At 47.1% G+C, this 21,166-nt stretch overlaps 1 protein-coding gene across 10 annotated transcripts in view; it reads right to left on the bottom strand.

Annotated features, from left to right (window-relative positions):
- Nucleotides 1–5,972: 5,972 nt before the first annotated feature.
- The window catches only part of TLN2 (talin 2), a 495,219-nt gene continuing 480,025 nt past the window's right edge, over nt 5,973–21,166 (bottom strand). For 8 of the 10 annotated variants that reach the window (XM_061431110.1, XM_061431111.1, XM_061431114.1 and 5 more), the window contains 5 exons: nt 14,432–14,557; nt 12,042–12,104; nt 11,723–11,950; nt 8,678–8,803; nt 5,973–6,854 (listed from right to left, as the gene is read on the bottom strand). In XM_061431110.1, the coding sequence (XP_061287094.1) occupies nt 6,726–6,854; nt 8,678–8,803; nt 11,723–11,950; nt 12,042–12,104; nt 14,432–14,557 (672 nt within the window). In that variant the 3' untranslated portion in view covers nt 5,973–6,725. The remainder of the gene's footprint in view (nt 6,855–8,677; nt 8,804–11,722; nt 11,951–12,041; nt 12,105–14,431; nt 14,558–21,166) is intronic. The other 2 variants (XM_061431113.1, XM_061431112.1) reach the window with 1 other exon arrangement.

Consider the following 21,166-nt stretch of genomic DNA (forward strand, 5'->3'; position numbering starts at 1 on the left):
ACTGAAGTGACTTAGCAGCAGCGGCAGCAAAGTCTCTGGAGAGAGAGGCCCAAGCGGACAGGAAGCTGTTAATGATGGCCTGTACCCATCCCCCACCTCTATGCCCAACACACACACACACAAGTTGCCAGACCCACCGGGCACTTCTGCCTCCAGGCACTGAGGGCTTCTTGCTTTGGGATATTCAAGGAGCAAACCTGCCGGAATCCTGCCCTGCTCAGGGTGGAGAGTGTTCAAACAAAAACATATGGTTGAATTGCTCTGAACCACAGGGTTACTCTTGAACGCTGGTGGTTTAGACTCCGTAGAGAATTGTGATCTGAGAGAAAAAGACCCCAAACAGGATTTTTGAGACACCAGGTAAGAGTAGAGCCAAGCCAGGCTTGTGGTAACCTGTACATTAAAAAAGAAAAGCTCCTTGCCAGGTGCCCATTCAGTGACCCTCATACAGATGCAGACTCACCACCGACTCCTGTGGTACCTACTGTCCCCTCGACCCCCCACCCCACCTGCCCAGCAGCCCCCTTCTTGGACGTCCTAGGCTCTACCACATGACACGTGGTTCCCTCTGCTCCAAGGTCTTTCTCTTTACCTCTGCCTAATTTCCATCCAATCTGCCAGGCTCAGATAGCTTCTCCATCAACTCTTAGCTAAAAATGAGCTTTGGAAACAAACTGGAGTTTCAGCTTCTGCTTGGCCACTGGTGTGTGATCTTAACACCGTGGTTGGGAGATCCCAGTTCTGTTGGCTGTGTGGCCTTAGGCAAATGACCTAACCTCTCTTAGGCAAAAGACCTAACAGTCTTACCTATGTCTGTGTGTGTGCTCAGTCGTGTCTGACTCTTTGTGACCCCATGGACTGTAGCCTGCCAGGCTTCTCTGTCCATGGGATTTTTCAGGCAAGAACACCCTTATCTATACAATAAGCATGAAAGACTGCCTATGCTTTGGCCTTCCCAGGTTCCCCAGTGGTACAGAACCCACCTGGCGATGAAGGAGACAGGTTCGATCCCTGGGTTGGGATCCCCTGGGAAAGGAAATGGCAACCCACTCCAGGATTCTTGCCTGGGAAGTAAACAGCAACGTGGGTCATGCTTTACATGTTGTGGTGGGGACTCAGGGTAATAAAGGCCCATGCCTGGGCACAAGTACCTACTGGTATAGTAGTTCAGTAAGTGCCAGGCATCTGGAGACCAAACCCCCTCTCCCCTCTAAGCAAAGCCTGTCCCGACTCCTGGCATTGGTCCTTCCTGCTATGGGATCTCCCTGAGAGGCTTGGTGGCTCGGCTCCCATCCTCTTTCCTTGCTCTGAACATCTCAGGCCCAGCAGCTTGGGACCCACTTACTCCTGAGTTACTGACCACGGTCAGGTCATCCCCACACTTGGATTGTGAAGACAGAATCTCTCTTCTGATGCCCCCACAGAGCGATTCATCAGCTAACTGTCCCAAGTGCCTTGGCCTGAGCAAGGCCCTCCTTGGGCTCCTGGCCACATTTCTCTCCATGCCGCTCGCCCTTATCCCTGACCACACTGAACCCTTACTTGTCCCCCTAAGCAACCAACTCCTCATGAATCTGGGTCTTTGCATGTGCCCTTCCCATTGCCTGGAACGCTGCCTTCACCTTCTCCCCCAGCTTCTCTGCCTGGGAATGCCGATTCATCAGGAGTCAGGCCAAAGGCCCTCTGCGCGAAGGCTGTTCCTTTTCAGGGTTTTGCCCTCTTTGTCCCCTGGCCTGGGCTCAGGTTTGTCCTCCCTGGACTGTGACCTTCTCCAGGAATAAGATAGGGGCCCCAGTGTGCTGCACATAGTAGGTGACGGGGCAGTGAGTAATTTTTTATAATCTTTGATTGTAATCAGCCTGATTTAGCTGCAGAGGGTGTGAATTCCCACAGCTTCCAATCTCACGCCTACCACTGCCCAACTTTCCTGAGTTGTTGTCCCTCTGAAAAACAGCCACAGCACCTTCCCCATTGTTGGCCAGGGCTGAGAGGGTTGCATGTCCAGTGCAGTCCATCCAGGACACCCCACAAACATGGGCACCCCCTCACCCACTCTTGGACCGCACATCTCAGACTTCCCACCTTCCTTTCTCTGATAGTCCCACCCCCATTTTTAAGTCAAAGATAGAAAAACATGACTAATGGGCTTAGTGATTCTAAATCACCATTTTAAGAGGAAAAAGCCTCTTAGTTGTCAGACATAGTGGTGACATTCTCTCCGTCGCTATGGTGAATCTTTGACATTACCCTCTCACAGACTAGAAATGATGCACAGTTTCGCCAAGTCTGGTTCCCCCAAACAAGGACTCTGGCCAAACAACCTGCGTGCCCACTCTCTACAGGAAGGAGGGGTCACAATCTCTGGAGGCTGCCTTTCTGCCTCGGCTGCTGAAGGTAAAATGATCTTCTGGGGTCAGGCTCCGAGTCAGGTTCACGGAAGAACATCTGCACAGGGCATCCAGCTGTGCAACCTTCGCATCAGGGGATGTGTGTGGTCCCACGGCCTGAACTCCTTGTCTGGGACCCTGCTTCTTTAGGAGGAGGAGAATAGCATCTTCCTACTTAGGGTCTATTTCTTACTTGGATTTCCTCCAGAGTCAACAATGCTGTATGGAATTCAGTGGTTCCCTGTGGCTTTGCCTTGGTCTCTCTCTCCCTCACACACACACACACACACACACACACACACACACACACTCACTCTCTCCCCTCCTCTAACACAGGTTGGTGACTACAGAGCTAGTGCTCAAAGGGGAGTTTCTCTCACATGATAAAGACACAGTCTCCTCTTCCTCTTTTCCATGTTCCCATTCCCGTGAGACTTTCACACGGGTTCAGTCCTTTACAAGTTTATTTCTGGTGAATAATAAAAAAAAAAAAATTTATGCGACCAGATCAATAAAGACATCACGACCCAGGGCAGAACTCGGCTATCCCACTTCCTTGCAGCTTTATCAGCTTGGAAAGAAGGTAGCCAAGGGAGACCCAGCTGCATGCTTTGTGGAATCAGGAGCTGCTCACACGACTGGGACGCCTATGGGGGTGGGAGGGGGCTCTGAGGAAGGCAAAGCCAAACCTCTTTACAGAGAAGAACTCTCTTTGTAGTGTTTGTTTCTTCAGTTCACAGATGCTCTGTCACATGCCTGTTCCTAATGCCCGTGAACATAACACACCGAGCAGATGCTCAGAAGGATGGAGCAGTCATCTCAGGGACATTTAAATATGGCGCCTGGGGACTCTGTAGGGGAAGATGCCTGCTCCACCAGAGGCCATCCTGAGGCCAGCACTTGGAGGAGGCTGTGCTGAGGTGGGACTTGAGTTGCTGATAAGCTCTTAGGACCACTGGGTTTTTTAATTCTACTGCCTCTGAGCCTGAAGTGAATATCCCCCAGTTCCGTGGGATCCCCTCAAAGCTCTGAGAGATAGCCATCACCTCGGTCAGCAGAGGCTGCCTCCTCCAGGATTCTGAGTGCTGAAACATATGGATAGCCTGTGCTGGGAGCACACAGCCCGATCCCTGGGGGCCCAGCCAGTGTCCAGAACCTCAGCGCTGGGGGATACCTGGGGGTTCACACCCATGGAGGAAGCAGGCTTGCTCACCACATCACCCTGCTGCCTGGCTCCCGTGTGAGGTTGTGGCTTTGGGAACACATGGGTGGTAGGGTTCACTCTCCTGGGTGAATTTTGGTTGTAACATTTTGAGAAATATGGAATACACTTTGGTTGTCTGTAAACTCACCTAGAACGCAAGCAAGGAGAACCCATGAGGAGCCCTAAGGGGCTTTCTGGGATAAAGCACACAGGGCTCATCACTTAACCATGTGAGTGCTCTGCCGGCGGCCTGGGGGGCTCACAACACCGGACTGAAAGGTGCCTACAACCCAAGGTTCCTGCTGGCACTGATCACCTGGCCTGCACCTGACCCGATGCCAGCAACTTAAACAAGAGCTGCTTGTTCAACTGAATTGGCTTGAGCATTCTTACTCAAAGACTTCTTCTGAAAGGCAGAACCAAGCAAAGCCCAAACTCCCCAATCACCTGGCAGTTCTGAACTCCAGTTCAGGTTCCTTTTTTTGACCTTCAGATCAGTTCAAGTTTCCTGTCAGTTCCTCTCATGGGGCACACACCTACATACCTACTCCCCCTTCACACAGAGAGGCATCTTTATGCTCCAGGCTTGGAACCATTTTCCATCTGAAACCACTCTCTTGTTAGAGGCTCTGAAATGAAAATTCACACCCGCTCCCCCCAAATTCATATTTCCCTTTGAAGGAAAACCAGAACCCTCCCTCCCTTGCTGCCATCCGGGCACACCTACAGGAGCACCTATTACATCATGCCCGAAGCACAGCCTTTCCCCCATTTCATGAAATGGGGAGAGACCAAGTCAGTCACGAGGCCACTCACGTATGTGGCAAAGGGTGGACGGGGGAGGGGCAGATGAAAAACCAGCAACACGCCAGGTGGGGAACCAGCTTCCCTAATGCTCACAGCTGCAGAACGTGCCGGATGGAGGACATTCACCCAGGTCCTACAAAATCAACTTTATTCCCTACCTGTTTTTTGGAGTTTAAAAAGGGCAGGCCTTCCACCTGGCTTTCTGATATCAAACTCAGGACAGGTTTTAAACGACTCTGAGGCAGGGACACAGAACTCACTGGCTGGCTCCTGGGATGCCAGGCTGTGACCCAGGACAGCTGGAAGGGGAGGAGCAATCACATAGCCTGGAAGACAAGGAGGTGATGGTGGGGTGTGGTGGGGCTCCCCAGAGGCCTGCTATGTGAGGCCATTAGCACATCTAGATCCTGAGCCTCTGGATCTGATTCCTAAGAGTCTCAGAAAGCATGGTACGCCCACCTGCAAAGGGATTCTTGGAGACAGCCCCCAGCCCACGGGCTAAGAAATGACAGGGTGCAGCCCAGACAGCAGTGAAGACTTGTGCTGGCCACACTTGAGCAGGGCGAGCCACAGATTTGTTAGTTTCTCCCATTAGATGGCAGGGCCCGGCCAGCTCCCTCTTCTTTAGGGTTGATTCCTTCATCCCTAGCTCTCTACAGACTCTCTCCACTTGCTTCTCATTTATACTGTATTTCTTGTAGCTTCCTACGTGCCTGGGAAAAAATTCTATGTGGAGTACTTACAAGTCTCTTATAAATAGGAGGAGCCATCCAAAGTTTAACTGCATTTTACAACCATGGCATGGGCCAGGGTCTGTTAAAGCAGGACCATTGGGCAAAGTCTACAGGTGATTCTTTTTGAGAACCAAAGCATCATCTTTTCCCTGGGTGGAATATTCAAGCTATCCTGTGAATGAAATATGAGATGTGAGACCACAGGACTGGATAAATGGAGGATGACTGCTGTCAACAGTTACCAGCTTTAAAAAACCACATACCTCCATCACCACTGTCTTCCCTCAATTAAATTTTTTTCAAAGACACCTGCTACCTGGCATTAGTAGCTATCCCACAAGCCATTCATCCTTCACATACTGTCTTGGGATAAGGCTCAAAAAAGTCTTAAAATGCCCTTCCAAGGAGAGGGCTCTGAAAAGAGAAAGGAGGTGGGGGTGGGAAATATAAGATTCTTGAACTGTCGCATCCAGAAGACAAACTCTGAAAATATCGTATGTCATCACTTTTAAGATGGGCTAATTAGCAAAACTATGTTGTTAAAAATTCATTATGGTGTTAGAACGCATCTAGGTTTTAGGACTATCAGGACATAGAGAAAACATCCATCTTGGGTTAGAGAGTGGGTGACAGATTTTTAAACAGAATTCTGAATGCTGACCATTTTGAGAGCAGAAAATCTGATATGGGACCTAGAAGACAGGGTCACCAAGGAATGGCTTTACTGGAGTTGAACCCTCAGTTTGAATGCCTAAGGTGGGGGCTGCTGTATTGACTGCTACCTGGAGGACCTGGGTTTATGTGGATGAATTTGTATGAACTCAAACAGCCTCTGCAGAGTAAGGAGCCCACACATTTTATTACAGCCCCTGCTCACCGAGCCCTGACAGTCCCCCATGCCTCTGTCCTTTGGATTATGGAGGAAAAAAAATCATTCAATTTTCTGGGCCACAGAATACAAGTTGGAGCTAGATTGTACAAGGAGCTTACACACGGAGGCAAAAAAGCGTGCAAACAGGAGCAGGTATTGTTCACCCTCCGGGTGAACCAGTGCTAGTGACAGGCAGGAAGGCCTGAGCTGCCCTCCTGGAGTCCACACTGGTTTATGTTTCTGGCTTTTATGAACTGTGTCCAACTCCAATGTCCACCTTCGCCTGAGAGGGAGAAGAAGATCTTTGAGTATCTATGGCATTAATGATTTCCCCCGAGCTGTTTTCGTTTTTTCCTATTAAGATTTCACAGCAGGCCCAGCAGCAGGCCTAGAAAAGGACCGACAGAAGCACGAGTGTCCGAGGGCGACGTAATACTGCCTTCGTTTTGGTAACAGTCCGTGAGCCCGCGCCCCTCTCTCCTGAGATGTGTGAGGTGGGGGGAGGCGGCGGAGGAGCTGTGGGGGGCACTCACTGTACCGTGCGACATCACGATCATGCAGCCGGTGCCTGACGGCACAGCGGAGGGAGCCGGAGCGCTCAGGCCCCGGGCTCGCCCCAGGGGGAGGTGGGCGGTGCCTGGGCAGTGCCCGGCCTCCCAGGACCGCTGTCTGTCCAGTTCGCGCGCGGCCGTCCCCTGGGGCGCGCACCCCTGGCTCTGGCCTTATCCTTCGTCCTCCCTCAGCTCAGTGGGTAGGAATTTATACTGCTGTTGGCGGATCTGGGCCAGTTTTTTCCTTGCTTCTTCCAGTTCTCGTTCCTTCTTCAGCATTTCCTCCTGGGCGGCGATGATCTAGAGGGAAAGCATCAAGCTGGAGGGGTGTGAAAGATTCTAGCAAACTGCCCTCCCCTCCATGCCTGCCTCAAGAGCTCCCACAGCCTCTGCTACCACGGGACACAGCACTGCTTCAAGACTGTGTATTCTTAGCTCTGGAGACCCACCTCTGGGCCATGGTTCAGGTTTTAAGACTAGTGATCCAAGACAATAAGCTGATTTCTGGCCGCTGATTTCTGGCCCCTGATTTAATAACCGACATAACCTGCATCCCTACAATGCACCCGGCTCTGGTTTAAGCACTTTACATAGAGTGTTCCATCACCTCCATGGTGACATTGTAAAGTGTGGCCTATTGATAATGTCTCATTGTTCCAAAGAGAAACGTGAAGCTCAAGAGATGTGGGTCCACTTTCCCGAAGGGCCTCAGCTAGTGGAGTAGGACCCATCTCAGGTATTCTTGAAGCTAAAACTGGAGCCCTTAACTATTAGACAGCTTTCATATATTTATTTCAAGCCTCTAAGGTGTGATCTGAAGAATATTAGTTCACAGGTTTCAAGGGGAAAGGGTAAGCCTGTGCTCTAGAAAGCCACATAGATTTCTGAAAAGCAAAGGTCTTTTCAGAGCCTTGCTAGACTAACGAGCATTGTGATATCTAAGGAAGGAGAACAGAGTTCAGCCATTCCCAGAACTGCTGGATCACAGAATCTTCTTCATGGAATTTCTCATGGAACTACTGTATTGAGAAAGAGATTCCGGTAAAAATGTATCCTGCTGCTGCTGCTGCTAAGTCACTTCAGTTATGTCTGACTCTGTGTGACCCCATAGATGGCAGCCCACCAGGCTCCTCTGTCCCTGGGATTCTCCAGGCAAGAACACTGGAGTGGGTTGCCATTTCCTTCTCCAATGCATGCATGCATGCTAAGTCGCTTCAGTCGTGTCTGACTCTGTGTGACCCTATGGATAGCAGCCCACCAGGCTCTTCCATCCATAGGATTCTCTAGGCAAGAATACTGGAGTGGGTTGCCATTTCCTTCTCCAAAAAATGTATCCTATGTATTTCCAAATACAGGAAATGGTTCAGGAGGAGCTAAGGAAGGTGTGGGAATGAGTAAGTTCAGCCACGGAACCTCAGTGCTCCTGGTGGAAAACCCATCTTACATGAAGGATTTATATGAACATACCCAAACTGCAAGCCCAGTTTCCTGACCTTTCCACCGCACTCCCATGCACAAGAATGCAGGCCCGCATAAGTCAGATTCCCATCCACTCTTGTAAAACTTCTGGGAGAGGGTCATCGTTCATTCTTTCTCTAGGGCCAAAGATCTGGAGTAGCAGCTCCAAATGCAACATTTGAAGATAATATTGCTGTCCTCTAACTCTCTTCTTTCCCTTTTCTATAAGAGAATCCCTGATTTTTAGGCAGGCACACTACTACTCAGAGAAGAATACTGCGTTTCTTTGCATCCTTTGCAGCTAGGTTGGCCATGTGACCGAGTGCTGGCCAATGGCATGTGAATTAACTGAGGCAGACAACTTCAAAGTCATGCCTGCCCTAACTTTTCATCTTCCTGCTGGCTGGAAACCTGAGGCGATTATCAAGCCATCTCAGACCGAGTGGCCAAGGGAACATCTTGGGGATGGTGGAGTGATAAGGCAGATGGAACCTGGATCTCAGACATAAAGAAGCCGCCATACCATGCCTGGACTCCTTATACCCAAGACTGTCTTACCAGGGAGAAATAAACTCCCATCCTGTTTAGGCCACTGTTATTTTGTGTCTCTATTATAACTCAGTGCTCATCTTAGGAGTAAACACTGTCTGGGTTTAATCACAAACCTGAGCAATGCCCCCTACAAACTTTGTTTTCACTACAACATCGTCATCATCAGCTTTGCCAAATGCTGCCTTCTGGGCTGCACGAACAAGGTTGTCTGAGGCTCTTTTCACAGCATTTCCTGCTGCCTGGAGAGGGGACAAGACACACATGATACCATTAAAAACAGTCATTTGGATTCAGCAAGAACAGACATGGAGGCACAGCTCACGAGACTAGGTATCTATTTATCACCCAATTATATACAACACAGTTTCTCTCTAGGTAGTATTCATTTGTCTGTCCGTCCACTCATCCATCCATCCATCCAATCCATCCATCCATTGATTCTACCAGCATTGGCACCTACCTAACCTTAGCTCATTCATTAGATTGAGACACACTTCCTGGCTCCCAAGGAACATGCAATTCTAATGGGAATTACAGTTATGTGAACACACGATTATAGCACTATGATACGAAGGTTAACAGAAGCTTGCTCAGGACCTGTCTCCTGGGTGAGAAATTCACCTCCTCCTGCCCCATCCAGCTGAGGCATACTTGAGGAATTGGCTCAGAGATCACTTTTTCTGTCCGCCTTGGCCTTACCCACACCCTCCCACGCGCCCCTGGAATGCTCTGTGCTGGCTTCTTTGCAGCCCTTACCACACTTTTGGTTGCCTCTCTCGTCCCTGGACAGTGAGTAACTTGAAGGCAGGGGCTGTGACTTGAATCTTTGCATCCCCAGCACTGGGAGCAGTGGGTACCCAGGGCTTGTGCCCACCTAAGGCTTTCTGAGGGAATGAAGGGAACACAACCTACCCCCCGCCCCCCGCCACCGGAGGAACGGAGCCCTGCAGTAACTAGGGCCTTTACAGAAGTGGTTTTAGAGTCACAGCTGGCCTTGGGCTGCAGGCTCAAGGAAGTGGCAGGTGGTAAAGACAGTTACAGAAGGGATGGTCCTTATGCAGCCTGGATCTGCAGCGAGGGTGGACCAGGGGGCTTGCCCTCTGCCACCTGAGGTTTGGAATTTCCTTTTCATTGTGGTTAAGGTTTTGTTAAATCTCCCATAGTCCTTGCCCAGCCCCCTTAGAGTCAAGAACTTGCACTTGAGGGTAAGCCATCAGAGTGATGAAATTTTCTCAAAGTTAACTGGGGACTTCCCTGGTGGTCCAATGGTTAAGATTTCACACTCCCAAAATAGGGGGTCCAGGTTTGATCTCTGGTCAGGCAACTAGATTCCCACATGCTGCAACTAAGACCCAGTATGATCAAATAAATAAATAAATATGAAAATAAAAAGTTAACTGGCTCATCTGGTTGGTGGTTTAAAGTGGCCAAGGGGTTTAAAAAAAGAAAAGTGGCCAAAGGGGACCATGAAGGCTTGCACAAGAAGGGAAGGTCAGAAATTATTAGTGCACTTTTCTATGTAGAAAGTGAAGTTGAGTAACCTAAGATTCTGCAGCTGATAAATTATAGAGCTGGGATTCGAACAGAGGTCTGTGTAGCCCCAGAGAACCTCTGGGTCATTGTAAGGGACTCATACAACATTGCAGCATACAGTTAAGTCAGAAATGATGACATAAGAGTGATGCTCGGCTACACCTGTGTAAATCCTTAGGACTTACAAAAGCACTTTCACATTTCTTGATTCTTGTAAGAGCCAGTGCCAGCATCTCTATCCTCATTTTACGAAAGAGGCAACTGAGGCCTGAAAGGTTTGAAATGATTTGTATAGGACATTGCACTTAATGAATTGTAGAGGCATCAAGGTCTTGAACCTAGGTATCTGTAGAGGTCTTGAACACAGGTATCTCTTAACTCAGGATATTTTCCAAAGAAGTGTCCCCCAAATCCATAAATCACACATTCACAAACATGCAGCTCCCGACTTCCCCCCTGGGTTTATGCCAGGAGAAAAATGAAGGCAGGTGAAGGAGAGAGATTGACACAGGAGGACCAAACGACCGTAACACACTTTACAACTTAGGAAATAACAAAAAAGTCTGGAGTTTCACTGGAATCATTCAAATATTTCTGCCAGTTATGATCTTACATAAACATTTTTAGCAACATAAACAATGTGCATTACAACATTTATAATAGCAAACATCTAGAAAACTGGACACAAATATGTCTAATTTTGTAAAGAGAAATTCTGGAATAATTAGTTGATAGAATGTCATGCAATCATTAAAAATGAGACTCATGAAGAATGAACCAGTTAGCATTGCATAGGGCCATTACGAAGACTTTTCTTCCAGGAAAAAAAAAGTGTAATAAAATGTGAAGTGAAAAAATGCAGACTGTCTCTGCTTAGGATGACAACTAGACAAAAGCATTTTATATAAGATAAAAATAGGATGAGAAAAAACATAACATTGGACACATGAAGATGCTGAGGCTATCTTTTTCATTCCCACATTTCCTTTACTGTGTTTAAAATACTTTTATAATGAAAACAATCAGGAAAACTTAGATCCACTGGGCAGGATTCATGTGTCACCCTCATAAGTATGTTCTTTGAGCTCTGGGAAACCTTAGCAGCATCTCATATAAATTCTTCAGTCCTTTGGCTCCTTTCTTTAGCAAACACTAAATGAGAGCCTTCACTGAAACAGGTACCATCTTAGGGGTGAGATGCAAAGATAAAGATCTGGGACCTGCACCCAAGAAGCTCAGTCTCATCAAAGGCAGACATACAGATAAATCTGGTGGTACAGGGTGACAGGAACCATTAGGTTGGTCTGTTCAGAGGCTCTGGCAGGGCAGAAAAAGGACTGACTCCCCAAGGCCTAGGAGTCAAGGAGGGCTTCCCAGAAGAGGTGGCTTTGGAGATGAGTCATGAAGGATGAGCAGGAGTTCACCAAGATTGGTCTGGTGGGAGGAGGGCCCCAAGACATGAGACCAGAAAGTACATGTGGAGAACATCAGTTTGGCGGGGCGGAAGGTATAGGATGCATGCCTCACGTGGCAGGAAATGAGAAACGTGGGACAGAGCTGGCTGATGGAAGGTCCAGTAGGTCATGCCAAGAAAGTTAGACTGCTTACCCTCTGGTGACACTTACCCGCTCCAACAGGAGTATTTTCCCACCAGCATCAGTGACCATTACCTGTAGCCGCCTCATGGCCTCCGAATCCTGATCAGCCTTCACCTTGCAGGCCACAAGCAGCTGAGCCGTGGATGCAGCTACCTGCTTGGCAGATGAGATGAGCTTCTCCTCGCTGGCGTGTCCCTGCACTGAGGCGTTGGCTGCCTCGCAGAGACTGCTGGTCGCGGCTGCCACCATCCGGGCCTGGCGACAGTCAACAGAGAAGTGACCCCCAGCCCAAACCTCCCTCAGGGGATCTAAAAAGCCAACGGGGAAGAAGGAGAGAGCGACTCACGGCAGAAATCAGGCCCTGCGACCACTGTCCGTCGTCCGCAGCATTGGCAGGAATGGAACCCACCTAGAGAGGAGCATAGAAGGGGTAAGGAGAGTGGGAAGGTGCAGGGTGACTGCACCGCTCATGCCCTACTCATGACCTGCAACTGGACAGAAAAGCAGCTCATCAGACATGCAGCATCTCCCGGGGACCCCTGCCAATGGCACCTTTTCCCACACAGGACCCTAGCAGCTCCAAGACTGCAGGTCCTGGCCGGTTTCCACCTGGGCCACAGGCGACTGGAAACGCTCTCAATGGCCTCCTTTTAGCCATCAGGTACTACATTTCTGGGAAAATGGCTTAGGAACAATGGATGGGGCTATCTTGATATGTCTGTTTCCTCTGCTGACCCCTCCCCGTTTCTAACACGGGAGCCATGGAGGCCTCTTCATTTAAGAGGTGAGGGAAGCTGAAATCTCTCCTGATTCCTGACTCTGGAAGTCACACTGTGACTTTCTGGCAGATGATGTTAAAAAAGGAGTACATCTCTGTACAACTGAGCACAGATCCTTGTCTTAAGGAAATACAGACCATTTTGTCAGGGGTGGGTATAGAAGTAAGAAGCTGGAAGTAGGATGATCTCTGTTTCTATTTAGAAATTATGGCAACAAATAAAACGTTTTCTGACCAGATGTAGAAGGAACTATGGGAGCAAATACCTTTACTGGTGGGAGGTGTGTGGAGAGGTAAGAGATGAGTAGCTAAATTTGAATATGAAACTGGGGATCTCTTAGCAATTACAGGCATCACATGAGGGCTTGTTGAAGGTCAGATAAGGCCCCAGGGTTCTGCATACAGTTCCCCCAATCCAGCTGGACCGCTGCTGTTGTTGTTCAGTTGCCAAGTCATGTCCAACTCTGAGAACCTCTGTTACCAACTTTTTAAATGCTTGAACATATAAGTTCCTTGGAGGACAAAGCCTTGGCCATGCTCAAGTTCAGTTCTCTAGTATCCAACCCTCTGTCCAGCATGCAGACGAGTCTTCATCAAGATGCAGATGAACTGAACTTTCTAGGTAGGATATTCTTCTCAGTGATCCATATTTGGTCTTTACAGATCAACCAGTTAACAAGTCCTAGGTGAGTAAGGACTGCACTCTGCTCCATCAATAGGGGATTAGTGAGAAGGGGAAAGGGACAGATTTATGCTGGCTGGGGAGATGTGCATACATTAAATTGGAACACAATGGTTTGGAAAGAGGAGCCAGTGTACGCAGGTTGGATTAAGACATGGCTAAGCTTCCCTGGTGGCTCAGTGGGTAAAGAATATGTGTGCCAATGCAGGAGAAATGGTTCAATCCCTGGGTTGGGAAGATCCTCTGGAGGAGGAAATGGCAACACACTCCAGTATTCTTGCCGAAATATTTCCATAGACAGAGGAGACTGGCGGGCTGTAGTCCATGGAGTTGCGAAAGAGTAGGACACGACTTAGCGACTAAACAACAAAAACAAACAAGCTTACGAGAGACTTCATGGAGGAAAACGGAAGGCCACTAGCTGAGCCTAGCCATCTCTATTGCAAGTTTTTAGGTCAAGACACAATTGCATCTGTCATCTGTACACTGACAGTAAAGAGCTTTTAATATCAAACAGAAGTGACTGACAGGTATGGTGACCAAATCTCCCCAACCTGTCAGGATTTCTGTGGTGCCTCTATGATTGAAAGTCTTTTCTGCAAGATGTAATTTTGATGGAGTGGTTCCATGCTATATAGGCATAACAGGACACATGGAATATTTTCAATTGAAAGGCCTTCCCACACGCAGGATTAGTCTAATGTACTATTAATCCTCTGGATCACTGAAAAAGAACTAAGCTTTCAGGCTAATGCAGATGGAATGGGTGACTGCAGATAAAGCAGGTCGAAGAAATCTCAGCTTTAAAAACAGACCAGTTTTTTGACCAAAGGACTCAGGAAAATGCTAACTGCAGAGCTGGATGGCATTCAGCTCAACAGTCCTAAGAAAATGGAGTCACTGGAACTGAACAAGGTATTACAAAGCCCCTGACTATGGTGCTTATATAGCCATCCACCGGGAACATATGACAGTTTACATCTTTAAATAGACTAATGGACAGCAGGGAGATAAATGAATGTTCAGGCCCTGATGGCTGCCTGGAGTGGGAGCTCTCCTTAATAAGAAGCAGGTGAGAGGCCTGGAAGCCAAATCCTTCATTCTGTATGTTAAGCTGAAGCAGAGTGTGCAGTGCGATGGGCAGAGCGGGGTGACTCGGGGAAGGATGGGGCGACAGGGCTTCCTCGCTCAGAACACACGTGGTACTGCCTTTCCCTCGGTCCTCAGAGGCTCCAGCAGCCTGACGTTCCTCACGTGGCCAGCGAGGTTTACAAACCTTTCCTTGGGCCACCAGCTCCCTCTGGGCTGCCGAGGCCGATTTGACCAGGGCACTCGTGGCAGCAGCAATGGATTTAGCAGCCTCCAAGATCTGTTCTTCAAAATCCAGGGTCTCGTCCGCTTGCTATAACCAAAAGAAAACAGCATCATACACAATTCATATCCCAAAGGACATTTTCTGCCAAATGACTTACTTCTCGGTCACCTGGCTCTTCAACTGTACATGGCTTCTTATGGATAAACCATACCCAGGGTAGAAAGGCTTAAGTTGGCTGGAGGCCTCTCCATCTGCTACCTCCCCCCACCCCCTCTCTAAAAGATAAAAATTACCAGCATTGAGATTCTGTACACATTTAAAATCAGGCCATTTTAAGACGGATGATTTTTCCAGACCAGAGTCTTTAAAAAGACATAAATTCACTGGGAAATAAAATATATACAAATATATACAAATGGTTTCATCAACATCAACAACTCAAATCAAAATAATCAATAATCAAAAAAAAATCAATAATCAAAATTCAAAGACTAAGTGGTAGCACACTCTCTCGCCGTGTAGGGCCTGAAAAATGGGTTGAAAAAAGGAAGATGGCTATTAGCTGTTGAAAAACCTTATTTCTCTTGGGTGAAAACAAAGGTAAAATAGTATTTGCATTTCTGTGGTTGAGCAGAGAGTCACATGCCAACCAGAGATCACACGTGGTAGAAAGGAAGCCAGGCAATGTGACATCAAGGTAGGGCTGGCCCCTTGGAAGCCTGAGGCATGGTTCCACCTGGGGAAGAAAACAGGCTCTGACTGCACTGGGGCTCTCAGGTCATCAGGGCTCTGCTTGAAATTCGCCATCACCAGGTCTCCTGCTGCCAAAATGTCTGGGTTGTTGAAGAGAAGCTTTTGGGAAGTTGGGCAAGTGTAAAGACCCTAGTCCCAAGCTCAGTGGGACAGAGCATCACCATAAAGGGTGGCCAGACTAGATAACCTGCAAGGTCCCCTCCAGCAGCATTGCTCTGTGGCCATGAGCCAGTGTGGATATGGATAAGTGCCTCTTTGGTCACAGTACCTTAAAGATGTGGCTGGTACCTTTCAGGCATTAAGAGATGATGGTCAAGGACAGCAATAGTTTTCTTTGTGTGTGTTGGTAAAATAAATGTAACACAAAATTTACTCTTCAAATCAACTTAAAGTATACCATTCAGTGGCACTAAGTACACTACCAATGTACAACAGCAATACGTTTTTAAGAGTGCCTACTATGTGCAGGTATTTACTTCCATGCACACTGACTTGTTTAATTCTCACCAAAAAAGCAAAAAGTCTTGCACTGAAGTTATCTTTATCCTTATATTTACATTGGAATACTCAGGCTGAGGGAGGTGGAATACTGGCCCGAAGAGGCCAGTGGAGGCGCGAAGACTCTAGACATGATCTAAATCTAAGCTTCTCAGCCTTCATCAGGATAGGCTTTTCCCAGACCAGGCCACCTCTTAGGGCATCAGCTGGGGGCAGACTTCAGGTCAGAGGCTCCAAGTCGGCTCACACATGGTCCCATGTGAACCACCAAACAGGATGGATACACAGATACAATGCTTTTCCAGTTCCCTATTCTTTATGGGATCTCTCATGATTCAAGATGTGGCCATTCTCATTTCTGTTTGAATAACTCATTATCAGAAAAATATTTCCACGCAAGTCCTGTGGATGTGAAGACGGACGGCAGCACTTGAGAAGTTCTGAGACAGAAGCAGTATATTCTCTATTTCTGACAAAGTCTTGCTCCAGGAGCATTCAGGATAGAAATGGGCTCAGTTCCAAAAGATTAAGTTTGGATTCCTGGGGTGGGGAAGCCTGTGGTAATGGTGGAATATAAAATTTGTTTATTGAAACATAAAACAACCCATCGTAACACACTCTGGCATAAAAGGTACTGGTATATTGAGTTGGCCAACAAGTTCATTTGGGTTTTCTGTAACATCTTTAGGGAAAAACTCAACTGAACTTTTTGGCCAACCCAAATACACAAGCCATGAAGAAATGGTACTGGGCTCTGATCGGTGTATTCAGTGACCTTGAATTAAGAACTTTTCTGGAAATTTGTTCTGCAAAAGTTAAGAAAAGTTAAGCTTATAAAAGATATAAGCACTGGGGAAGCCAGAGTGTCTGAGTCCAAATGGAGCTCCTACTCCTTTTGCAAATGAGGAGATGGAGGCTTGCTGGTGGCTCCTAACATCTCCCAGGCCCTTTTCACAGGCCCTCAGCTATGCTATGGCTTCTAAGATCGAGTCCACTTCACAGGAGGTTTCTGATTTCCCAAATTTTAACATGCATAAAAATGGAATTTCCTTAAAACTAAGTGCAAACTCTAAGCATGGACAGATCTAAAAGAATATCTCATTAGAATCAACGTAAAAGACCTCTCCCATATCTTTTGCTACCCTTGAAGTATTCCGTTTTGTTTTCATAAGACACATGGATTAACATATGCCATATGCACACTACTATATATAAGACAGATAACCATCAAGGACCTACTGTGTAGCACAAGGAACTCTACTCAGTATTCTGTGATAACCTATATGAGAAAAGAATCTGAAAAAGAACGAATATACGTGTGTGTGTGTGTGTATAAAACAAGTCACTTTGCTATATACCAAAACCAATGCAACACTGTAAATCAACTATACTCCAAATAAATCTAAAAAAACCCCATGTGCTTGAAATATATACTCAACTTGGAAATATTTCTTATACCCACATATTTTTCTTGCCATGGTAAGTGTTGTAATGCCCTTTGATGAATATCTTTTCCTTTCTATAAGATCTCTAGATTTCAAAATAGACATGGCAGGAAGCCTTATCTCTGGGAGACATTTGCTTTGATTAAAAAGTATGAGAGTTTCCAAACAAAAGGCTTAATAAAGCTGACTGTGATGGAGAGTAAACATTTAAATGCTGCAGTTGGGCACAGTTCCATGATGATATCTGCTTTCTACCTGCCGGATCTGTATCTTTCTGCAGGCCAGATTTACCATCAAGACTAAATGCCCACTTTATCTCTCCTGCTGAAATTATGCATTAACACTTGATGTTTCCTCACACCATACAACTTCTAGCCTAAGAGAAAATGGGATTTTTCCAAGTCAAGGAGAATTCATGAAAAGCCATGGTACTGCAGTCTGAGTTCCTGTTGGCTTTAGCTCCTGCCACCAACATACAGGATGGACTCTGGGAGAGGGGTGTGAGGGCAGCAAGAAGAAGAAGGACATATGCTTAACCACGTTGCAAAAAAGGAGACAAGTGGAACGGGCGTAGTCTTTGAAGGCTTTCCCTAAATAAAAGAATCACAATTCAAATGCTGGACTGTTAATAGAATAAACCCCACTGTAGCTGGGAGATCAAGAACAGTAACTTGGAGATGCAGCTAGGAAACCCTGGGAAATAATTTGCAGACCAGGACACCTGAATATGAGGAAATGCTTTCACTCAATGGGCCGGTAAATGGACAGCCCTTCCTTGCTCAGATCACTGAGGATCTGGTGCAAGATGCAGGTGGTAAAGGCTGCTGCTGCTGCTAAGTCACTTCAGTCGTGTCCAACTCTGTGCGACCCCATAGACGGCAGCCCACCAGGCTCCCCTGTCCCTGGGATCCTCCAGGCAAGAACACTGGAGTGGGTTGCCATTTCCTTCTCCAATGCATGAAAGTGAAAAGTGAAAGTGAAGTCGTTCAGTCGTATCCGACTCTTCACGACCCCATGGACTGCAGCCCACCAGGCTCCTCCGTCCATGGGATTTTCCAGGCAAGAGTACTGGAGTGGGGTGCCATCGCCTTCTCCGTGGTATAGGCTACCCTAGGGTAAATGCAGGCCTGGGCTCAAGACACCAGTGAGCTGAATCCTACCAGCCTGTGATCTCCTCCAGGGCATGGACTGTTGTTTTATCCAAGTTATGTCTCTGGAGCATAGCATGAGGCAGAGAAACCCATGCAGAAAAGGTTTGTTGAGAGAATGTATCCATTTAAGATGAGTTTCTGAGTACTAGAGTTCAGCCAGAGGACAATTTACATGGTAAGCAAAGGGGAGAGGCATGGAGTAAGTGCCCGCATCAGTAACTTTCCTTTCCTGATCTCTGGGGATAACTGGACATACACATCAAGGCACTGACTCCTGCCCTGTGGAACACTGTGGGTTGTTAATTGTATGCCCTGCCTGTATGCCTCAACTGGCACTCACACTCTGACACTGATTCACGCATATACAGATGCAAAACACAGCAGCATGTTACTAAGAGGCCCTCTTAACAAAATAGTGTAACAGATGTTAAGCTAAGAACCTGCCCTTAATGAAGGTGTCAACTGCAGCCTCTGAGATCTGAATCCACCCTCTCATCCTCTGTACAATACTCTTTCCCTGGTCTCTACTCCAAAAGACTATTGACCAGGTCACCTGTAGTACTCAGCAACTGTCTTTTCTGGACTGTTGAGTAGACTCTAGCTTTGACTTTTCAGTAGCTTTGAGAAAAGTCTAAGTACCCTTTTGCTGACATTCTTCCTGTGAGGTGATCTTCTCCAGAACTCCTTTTTTAAAAAGTTAGAGGTTGGGTGAGATCCCTCTGGGAAAGGCCACACTTTGGGCTGACTCCCTCACTACCTGCTTCCCGTGCACGAGAGAGCATTTGAGACTCTTGTTGTACTGATGGAGAAGAGGAAGGAGAGGGAAAAAGAGGGCGGAAAAGGGAGGCCTTTACTCATTTCTGTCTTTCGACCTTTCAGGAATTCTTGTTCTAGGGACAAATCTGACTCCATATTGGATCTGTTTTTGTTTTTAAACTTTAACATCTGTATTCTATTGTGTTTGCTATGAGTTAAGAATGTTGTCTAGAACCTGAAATATATAAAGTAGCCCACTCTCAAGGCTCTGGCCTCTAAAGGCATAACACTTTTCCATTCATTTAGAGACAAAAAGTTGCAGAACAGGCAATAACATGTGTCATGTTTGAGTTTATAGAAACACTGTGACCAAACCTACATGGACAGCTGCAAGAACAAAGGATTCCAGAACCAAGAAGTTTGTACCAACCAAGCACACCCTCTTCCCTTTTAGTATTAAGGGAGCCTAAATCCTAACTCAGGGAAGATGGTTCTTTGGGACAGGAGTCACCATCTTCTTTGTCGGCTGGCTTTCTGAATAAAGTTGCTATTCCTTGTCCCCGTGCCTCATCTCTTAATTTACTGTCATGTTGTGTGGCAAGCAGTATGAGCTTGGACACAGTAACATTCTGAGAATATAATCTTTGTGGCAGTTCACTCATTTTCCTAACCTACCTTCCAGCCTGCTGCTGCTGTTGCTGCTAAGTCGCTTCAGTCGTGTCCGACTCTGTGCGACCCCATAGATGGCAGCCCACCAGGCTCCTCTGTCCCTGGGATTCTCCAGGCAAGAATACTGGAGTGGGTTGCCATCCAATATGGCAGTTATATATACATTATTAATATACACAAAGCATATAGTAAATGCTCAATAACTCCCAATTAACTTCATTTTTCTTTCTATTAATACACATACTTTTTGTGGTTTTCAACAACAGTTTTTCAGAGTGTGAGTTAAACTAGTTTGTTTCTCTGCCTGAACCCTATTCTTCACCCATAATTCTAATACAGGTTCTAGCTGCTATTTCTGAATACAACCTACAATACAAACAAAAAAGACAAATCAAAGATAAATGAAGTGTCAAGCGTCGGCACTGCTTCTAGCTCCTCCTTTGACACCCAACCAGGAAATAGACAACTGGGTTTCAGTCCCTGCTCTGCCCTGTCTGGCCAAGTGATTGGGGAATTTGATGCCCTTCTCCAGATATCAAACAAACATTTCATTTTCTGTTTGTGAAATCTTTTTAAAGAATGCATGGACTAAAATTAGCACAGACTCCATTTTTTCTTCCTTCCTCTCTTTTGGCCTCCTTCCTAAAGGATCTTTACTAACGTCCACCAAGCCCATCCTCCTACACAGGTCCCTGGGCATGCACCTGGCAGAGGAAGAACATTTCCGCCTGTGGTCCTCTTTTTTGCCCTTGTCTTTGTGAATTACATCCCTGAAACATCGTGTCCCTTCCCCGACGGACTTGACAGTGAAGGAGCTGAAGACAACCATAGGAGATGGCCTAAGGGTCACTAGCCTCATTTCTGCCTCCCTCCCTGAAAACCTCCTCTGAGGGATCACCTAGCTGAGTGCTGATAAGCATCATAGTCATCTCTCTCACAGCTGGCCACTAAAACCAGACTACAACTCACTGCACTATCTTTCCAGTTAGGAATCACGCTGTGTTTGGTGTTACTGAAGGCCTTGTGCTGCTATTGCTGCTAAGTCGCCTCAGTCGTGTCCAACCCTGTGCAACCCCAGAGACGGCAGCCCACTAGGCTCCTCTGTCCCTGGGATTCTCCAGGCAAGAACACTGGAGTGGGTTGCCATTTCCTTCTCCAATGCATGAAAGTGAAAAGTGAAAGTGAAGTTGCTCTGCCATGTCTGACTCTTAGCGACCCCATGGACTGCAGCCTCCCAGGCTCCTTCGTCCATGTGATTTTCCAGGCGAGAGTACTGGAGTGGGGTGCCATTGCCTTCTCCGAAGGCCTTGTAGACACTTACAGTTAAAAACAAGGTCATAAATCACATCAGAAATTAAAAAAAAAATTTGGGTATAATTTTCTTAAAGTGTGAACATCTGCATATAATTTAAATGTCCTCCAGG

Source organism: Bos javanicus, chromosome 10 (assembly GCF_032452875.1).
Source record: "Bos javanicus breed banteng chromosome 10, ARS-OSU_banteng_1.0, whole genome shotgun sequence".
Taxonomy (NCBI): Eukaryota; Metazoa; Chordata; class Mammalia; order Artiodactyla; family Bovidae; genus Bos; species Bos javanicus.